The sequence below is a fragment of the Lepisma saccharinum genome, chromosome 9 (assembly GCF_977018435.1).
Source record: "Lepisma saccharinum chromosome 9, izLepSacc3.1, whole genome shotgun sequence".
Lineage (NCBI taxonomy): Eukaryota > Metazoa > Arthropoda > Insecta > Zygentoma > Lepismatidae > Lepisma > Lepisma saccharinum.
The window spans coordinates 20,223,769-20,232,765 of NC_139237.1; the positions used below are offsets into that span (position 1 = coordinate 20,223,769).

General features: G+C 33.9%; 1 protein-coding gene across 1 annotated transcript; it reads left to right on the forward strand.

The window, feature by feature from the left end:
* The first annotated feature begins 6,118 nt into the window (after positions 1–6,118).
* LOC145992344 (uncharacterized) lies at positions 6,119–8,140 on the forward strand. The gene is made up of 2 exons (XM_083128728.1): positions 6,119–6,613; positions 6,755–8,140. Exons 1-2 carry the CDS (start codon positions 6,119–6,121, stop codon positions 8,138–8,140), a joined length of 1,881 nt encoding a protein of 626 aa, XP_082984854.1.
* The last annotated feature ends 857 nt before the right edge of the window (positions 8,141–8,997 follow it).

Here is an 8,997-nt window from a genome sequence, read left to right on the forward strand (position 1 = left end):
CAGCTGGCAGGTCGGTAAAAAAAACTCATTTGACAAAGAGCCAATAAGTTGAAGCACCCTATTTATATATGTATGTTCATGGGGCGTCAAAAATTGTTGTGCCATGGCCAATTGCACTTCGGTATACACTACAGCTATCAGGATCAGTACCACTAATGATTTGTTTTCTTGTTCTTCTTTTATTTCCTTGTGCAAGAATTTCTAATACGCGGAAACGTGTTATATATATATGTAAACTTTCGCATCTGGAAAGCTGTATGTTTGTGTGTATAATACTTACTTTAAACATGAAATTAATTTATTACGAAAAAATGCAAAATATCCCAATATCAATTCGATCCATCTATCTGAATCGAAGATACTGTTTACATAATCCCATATCACCATATGCACCAATTAGTCTCTTACACTGTTGTGCTCAAATAGCTTAAGTTAATTATCGATATTTCATAGAAACTAATCATTTGCTTAAGGACGGTATGCGAAATATGCAAATTCATGATATTTAGCACAATGCTACTTCTAGCAAATAACTACGTCAACTCAAGAGCGCTCTAATATATGTCTTCAGTTAATCGTATTGCTAACGGAAGTTGTCTAAAAATCTTTGAGTATTGAAAGAAGTTGATCTTGTCCGAGTACCCCACACTCTGCGAATAAATTTGTTTGCTCCTAAATGGTGCTGGCGGCATGATCCTGTTGTCATGGCAATTCGCACTGTGTCTCCTTCGCATCTCTTGGTAGTATAAAATTTGTCATAATTTATACATTATAATATATTTAATACATACATAATTTGTTACATAAGCAACAGGTTTCCCACACAAAATTAGATTTAATGAATGGGCTCGTTTTTGGACAGTAAACTTAATCATAAATATTAACTGTACATCAAAAATTAAAATTGTGTTTATCTCATGTCGAACTAGAAATAAATAAATCAAAGATTAAGTATGTAAACATTTCGCTTTAGTAGAAGGATTGGAGGGGTTCAAAATAATACTTGGTACGAGGTCTATTATTTTTATTAATTAAAGAACAATGGGAAACCTATTTTGACATTGTTTTGCTGATTTTATACTATTGCAAATCTGTGATTTTTCATCTCATACTTCGTACGAGTACATACATTTTAGGGGTTCAAAGTAACACTTGGTACGAGCCGTATTATTTTTATTAACTTAAGTACAATGCAAAACCTATTTTGACGATGTTTTTGTAGATTTTATACTTTGTACGAGCACATATATTTTAGGGGTTCAAAGTCACGCTTGGTACGAGGCCTATTGTTTTTATTAATTTAACCACAATGGAAAACCTATTTCGATGATGTTTTTTTTTTATACTATTGCAACTCTGTGTTTTTTCATCTCACACTTGGTACGAGTGTCATAATTTCTTTCGAGTTAAAGTACGTAACACCCACACAAACTCAGACCTACACTTACACCCACACAAATTTACTTCCGGTCTACTTCCGGTTTACTTCCCGTCGACTTGACAGACAACTGTGGGTTGCAATGTTATGCAACAAGTTATTACAAAATATTATGATGACCCGTATCTAACGTGTTGTTTTCTGATTGGTTGGTTATGACGTAATGGGTGTCTTCTGATTGGCTTACTGTTTCGGATGTTTTCTTCCGCGCTTAGATTACTTAAAGGGTTTTCGCATTACAGATCAGTCAGTATCGTGAGAGAGTTTGAAGAGTACGGTCTTGTCGCTGCAGTGCTCCTCATAATTTTTTTGTTAAAATTTAAGTATTTAATTTATTTTAAAGCTACATACTATTTTATTCATTTAAGTTTAAAAAGTGATTTTTTTCATAGTAATTTCGGTCAGATTGATTTTTGATGTGATCAGATGTTACTTGTTGTCTCCGGAAATTTTGTATAAATAACATAGCTGAAAATTTTATCGTAATAGCTACAATTATTTTATTTCGAAGGTTGTTCAAGTTATTTTTCACATAGATTGAAATTGTATGAATTTGTATTTGTATTGAATTTTGTATTTTTTTCCCGAGAAAATTTATATATAAATACCAGAGCTGAAAAATATTATAATTAAAACTACTGTTTTTTAAGTTACATTCTATCAATATTCTTAAGTTTAAAAGTGTTTTCTTTCTAGTAATTGAATCTTATTGAATTTTGAGTTGAATGTGCGTCTTAGTGTTATTTACTTAAAGTATATTAAAAAATGTCATCTACCAATTTCATCGAATGTGTTATTTGTGATAAATTAATCTCCAAAATTAATATTAGCAAGAATAGTACAAGATGTAGCGAAACAGGTTCAAAGATAAATCGTTTGTTACCTACTAAGCCTTGTACTCAATGTTCAAAAATAATTAGCATACCTAATTTAAGTAAACACATGAAAATTTGCAAGGCATCAACCGAATATGGAACAATGAAAAGAAAAATTTATCATCCTCAAACTGAAGCTTCTACTTCCAAACAAATTAAGATGTCTAATTACCAAAAGCCGATTAGATCTACATTCAACAACCAACTCCTAGATTTTCTTTTGACTTCGAAACCAGTTTTTCTACTGGAATTAAAACATCTATCATAAATATTTTGAAAAATAAACTGGAAAACAACTCCATATAAGTATATGTTGATCTAATCTGTAAATATGAGAAAACCGATGGTACAAGAAATATTTTTTTTCTCAAAAGGAAAAACTAAGTTCCTTATTTGGCAGACATTGATAATTTGAATGTTTTTTATTCTAATCTTAGTAGTGAATTGATTAGGAAACAAGATGAATTCGAGGCTAAGGGATCAGGTTGGTTTTTATGTAGAAGTCCTCACAGATTAATCGCTTATGTAAACAAATTTACACCTTTTTCTGCTTCGAGCTATGTTCCACTTCCGGTAGAAATTCAGCATAAGAGAGCCGTGCTAAATATTCATAACACTGACAATAAGTGTTTTATGTGGTGCATTTTAGCGGCACTTGAACCGATTCATTGTTCAAATAATCCATGTCACGTTAGTCATTACACGCAATATGTAGACGAGATTGAATATGGAATACAGACATCAAATACCCTGTTGTTTTTTCTGACATAACAAAGTTTGAAAACAGGGCACGAAGTAGAGAAGAAGAACGATTAGCTATAAATGTATATTCGTATACTTCCGTTAAGCATTTTGTGCATCCCGTTAGGATAACTAATATTGTTGATGAGGAAGCCGTGGAAATCAATCTGCTTCTTATTGCTGACGATGATGTTCATCATTACACGCTAATTCATTAACTCTCTCGCTTGGTCAGAAGCCAAACAACCAATCTTGATGCACACATCGAAGTTTGTCCAAGGTGTTTAACCGTATTCGACGATCGTGACCGACTTAATTACAAACATTTCCAAAATCAAGAAATTGTTTGTAAATTTTTCGCGATTTGAATCTAGGATCTGATACTAATTTTCTAAATTTATTGTTATCTGAAACCAATTTTATGTCTATATGCTTTCTGACGTTCTCCATCGTTTTTTCATTATAGGCAATATTTATTAGTTTATAAAAATCTTAATCTAATTCTGAAATGGCAGCTGTTCTGTGTATCGTGTTGGTCTCAATATAAGATTTTAACCATGGAAAGTGTTTGAACTTGAGAATTCTTCTCACATTTACTACCTGAACACCCTTCCCAATCAAAAAATGCAGATTCTTGTAGTGGACGACATATCTCTCTTTTCTCTCCAGAGTTAACAAAGCTTGCTTCGATTAGAATCAGGTTGACATTTAATTTCGGGAGCCGGAGGTAAATGGAAAAAATAACATGCTAATTATTTGGAAATTCAATGTCCACATCAATAAACAGACCAAATTCACGATCGTCGAAATGATTAATATCAATTGAAATGGGATCTATCCACTCGAATCCTCCGTATGGAAGTTTTTGTATCATTGCGAATCCGTAGAGATTGTTTACGTCAGCGTAAAAAATGTAATTCGACGGTCTATTTGCATCGTATTGATTCTCAGACATGTGAATATTGTTGCATTTGCGTATCTCTGCGAGCATTGCACCATATCCCCACGTATCCCCCTTTTTATAAAAAGTAACATGTCCACATCCGATATCAATTCCAACTTGATCCTGGTCTGGAGCAACATAGCAGACCACGCCAAACCAGGAAGACTGTGGAAGTATGCTGGATCTAATTTATAACTATGTATTGCATTGATTTAATAACAGCTGAGTTAATTAAATATGGTGAATTCATTAATATGTCAATTTCATAAATTAATTTGTTTAATATGGAATAAAGAAGAAATCCGTCAACAGTGGAAAGAATCCATAATTGTTCCAGTGTTTAAAAAAGGTGATAAAATAAACTGCAATAATTACCGTAGAATTTCTCTACTCTCAACAACATATAAAATATTATCTAACATTCTTTTAACAAGACAAACCCCATATGCTAGTGAAATTATTGGTGATTATCAATGTGGATTTAAACGTAACAGATCAACTACAGATCAAATTTTTCACATCAGACAGACACTCGAAAAAATTGGGAATATAATCAAAATGTCCATCAGCTATTCATTGATTTCAAAAAAGCATATGATTCGGTCCAAAGATATAAATTATATAATATATTAGTAGAGTTTGGAATACCTAAGAAGCTTGTTAGTATGATAAAAGTATACACCAGTGAAACAGAAAGTAAAATTCGTGTGGGTGTTAATATGTCTGACCAATTTACAATTCATGATGGGTTAAAACAAGGAGATGCATTATCTCCATTGCTCTTTAATTTTGCCTTAGAATTTGCTGTTAGGAAGGTAAAAGAAACTAAAGAAGGACTAAAATTAAATGGTGTGACTCAGTTGTTAGCATATGCAGATAATGTAGACTTACTGGGGGATGATGTGAATACAATTAAGAATAATGCTAAAATATTTTTCAAAACTGCTAAAGAGATAGGTTTGGAAGTTAACAAAGAGAAAACTAAATATATGCTTACAGGCCGAAACCAAGTGTTAGGTAATAATCAAAATCTAATTATTGATAACAACTTGTTTCAATCAGTTTCCAAATTCAAATACTTAGGAGTAATATTAACAAATGAAAATTATATTAAAGAGGAAATAAAAAGTAAGCTTAATTCAGGAAATGCATGTTACTTCTCTCTTCATAAACTTTTGTCTTCTCGTTTAATATCTAAGAAACTAAAAGCTAAAATATACAAAAGATTAATTTTGCCTGTAGTATTATATGGATGTGAAACTTGGTCCCTTACATTGAAAGAGGAACATAAATTGAGAGTATTTGAAAATAAGATCCTTAGGAAAGTCTTTGGACCTAAAAGGGATGAGGAGACAGGTGAGTGGAGAAGGTTACATAATTTAGAACTACATAATTTGTATTCATGTCCAGATATTATTAGAATAATTAAATCAAGAAGACTTAGGTGTTCAGGCCATGTGGCACGAATGGGAGAGGAAAGAGGAGTTTACAGGATTCTTGTTGGAAAACCTAATGGTAAGAGACCTGTAGGAAGGCCAAGACGAAGATGGAGGGACAACGTTGAGATAGACCTAAGGGAAATCGGTAGGGATGGAAAAGAGTATATAGAACTTGCTCAAGATAGGGAAAGATGGAAGGCCTGTGTTGCTGCAGCCATGAACCTTCCGGTTTAAGAAGGCTAGGGAGTTAGTTAGTTAGTTAGTTGTTTTTCTGAATACCTGAAAAACATCAGCAAGTATTGTTGCATCTAATTTGAGATATGCATCGTGATAATCGAAGAGAGTATTGCATCTCAATTCCTTCTATATTAATTTGGCATGTTCGTATTCTTCATTCATAATTCCGTTTTGTTTCAGTTAACTGAAGAATTCTTTTTGAGTTGGGAGAGTGTCGTCATAAACTAATTATTTATCACTTGCAACATGGAATGTCAGGACTTTGTTAAGATCTGGGAAAATTAATGAAGTGTCAAATGAGATATTAAAATTTAGGTATGATCTGGTTGCACTTCAGGAATTTAGATGGCAGGGGCAAGGAAGAATTGATAAGCCAGGGTACACATTATTTTATAGTGGACCAGAGAGGAGGACCGGACAATTCGGCTTTATAATAACCAAGAAGATGAGAAGTCTTATGGAATTTGATGCAATTAATGAAAGGATGTGTAGAATACGGTTGAGAGGAAGATTTAGAAATATAACAATAATAAATGCACATGCGCCTACAGAAGAGAAAGATGAGAACGAGAAAGAAGAGTTCTATGACAATCTGGAACATGCATGTGGAAAGATCCAAAAGTATGATACGGTAACCGTATTGGGCGACTTTAATGCTCAGATAGGAAAGGACAAGAATCAACAAAGGGTTGCAGGGCGGCATACTCTACATGCAGAAAACAATGAGAATGGGAACCTCCTTTGCCAGTTTGCTGTCAGGAACAACATGATCATAACAAGTACCTGTTTCGAACATAAAACAATTCACTTAGGAACGTGGAAGGCACCTAACGGAACAATAAGCCAGATTGATCATATACTGGTTAATGCACGTCATGCCTCATCAGTTATTGATGTGAGAAGCTGCAGAGGGCCCAATTCTGATAGCGACCACTACCTGGTAAAATTAGTAATGAGGGAAAAATGGATAGCGGTGCAAAGAAACGAGATGGCCAAGAGAAAGAAGTGGAATATGAAAAAAATGAAAGACGAAGAAGTTATTAGTGAATATGTAAGTAAGGTACAGAGTAAACTGAAGGAGAAAGAGAATAACAGACTTCGAGTGGTTGAGGAACAATGGGAAATAATAGAAGGAGTGATAAAGGAGGCAGCACAAGAAACTTTTGGAGAAGAGAAAACTAAAAGGAATGAGTGGTTTGATGAAGAGTGCATACAGGTTATAGATGAAAAGAATAAAGCTAGAGAGATAATGCTACAGAGGGAAACTCGAAGTAATACTGAGAAGTATAAAGAACTAAGAAGGAAAACACATAGGGTATGCAAGGAAAAGAAGAAAATGATGTATAAAAAGAAGATGCAAGAAATAGAAGAATTAAATCAGCAAAGTGAAATAAGAAAATTCTATGGAGCTATAAATAGAATGAAAATAGGATTTGAGCCAAGAATAGAAGTATGTAAGCATACGAATTGGAAAGTAATTGTAGAAGAGAATCAGATACTCTATATACGGGCAGATCACTTTAAAGAGATTTTGAGTAAAGTGGAAAACCGAGAAGAACGAGAGCAGTATAATAGGAATATACAAAATAGGGATGGTCATGAGGTACAAGTACATAGTATTGAAGAAGTTGAATTTGTAATGAAGAAAATGAGTAATAATAGAGTTCCAGGCGAGGATGAAGTGATAATTGAACTTATCGAACTTCGTGGTAACGCATTGTTGGCAGCAATACATAGATTGATTGTAATGATATGGGAAAATGAAACAATGCCACATAAATGGAAATCTGGAATAATATGCCCAATTTATAAGAAAGGTGATAAATTGATATGCGGAAATTACAGGGGCATCACACTTCTTAGTGTGGTCTATAAGATCTTGTCAGGATTGATCAGTGAGAGAACAAAATGTTACACAGAAGATATACTGGGAGAGTACCAATGTGGATTTCGCCCTGGCAGAAGCACTACTGATCAGATTTTTATAATTAGACAGATGAATGAAAAGTTCTATGAACATGATGTGGATTTGCATTTTTTATTTGTTGACTTCAGGCAGGCTTTTGACAGTGTTAATCGAAATGAACTGTTTAAGGTACTTGAAGAGTATAATATTCCCCTCAAAATAATAAGACTAATAAGAATAACTATGAGTGGTACTAACGCACGAGTGAAAGTTTGTAGTAAACTGAGCGAAGAGTTTAAATTCAATACAGGAGAGAAACAAGGGGATGGCCTTTCAGCAGTATTATTTAATCTAGCATTGCACAAGGTACAGAATGTAGTTGATCAAAAGGGAACCATATTTGGAAAATCCAGTCAAATATGTGCATATACAGAAGATGTTACAATCATTTCTAGAACAATAAGAACACTTAAACAAATCTATGAGCAAATGGAAAGAGAAGCAATAAAAATAGGGCTCAATGTAAATCAAAAAGAAGACAAAGTATATGAGAATGTCTAACTCTGAGATCAGAAGAGCACCTCAAGATCTGACAATTGGAGATAATAAGTTTGAGGGAGTTCCTTGTTTTAAATATCTGGGGACAATGGTATATAGTGATAATGATATGAGTAAAGTAATAAAGGAAAGAATACAGGCAGGCAATCGTGCATATTTTGCAAATATGCAGTTGATTAGAAATAGACTGATCGCAAGAAATACAAAGCTTAAAATTTATAAGACACTGGTACGACCAGTTGTCACTTATGGATCAGATAATTGGACTTTGAAACTGTCAGATGAAAATGCCCTCAGAATATTTGAGAGAAGAATATTAAGAAAGATATATGGACCTGTGAAGGAAGATGACGACTGGAGAATAAGATATAAAGCAGAGCTAGATGATTTAATAAAAGGTTAAGATATAGTGAGATTTGTCAAAGCCCAGAGAATAAAGTGGTTGAGGCATGTGGAGAGAATGGTGGAAGACCGGATGCCAAGAAGAATGTTGAAAGGAAAGCTTCACCATGCAAGATGGAAGGGCAGGCTCCGACTTTGATGGATAGATGACGTCGCTGCAAACTTGCGGACAATGAAAATTAAAGGATGGAGGAGAAGAATTGATGATAGATTGGAATGGAGGCTGATTGTGGAGGAGGCCAAGGCCTACCAAGGGCTGTAGAGCCAGAAAGAGAGAGAGAGAGAGTGTGTCATCGTCAAATTTAGATTCATCGGTTACATATTCGTAAGGATAAATGCCTTTAAATTTAATCAGTTCTACGTGTATGTTGGGAAAACTAGCTTTTGTAATTTTAAATTGTTCGTCAGTAAGTTTACTCGCTAAAGCATCGACACTTGCCGATAGGAATCTAAAAGAA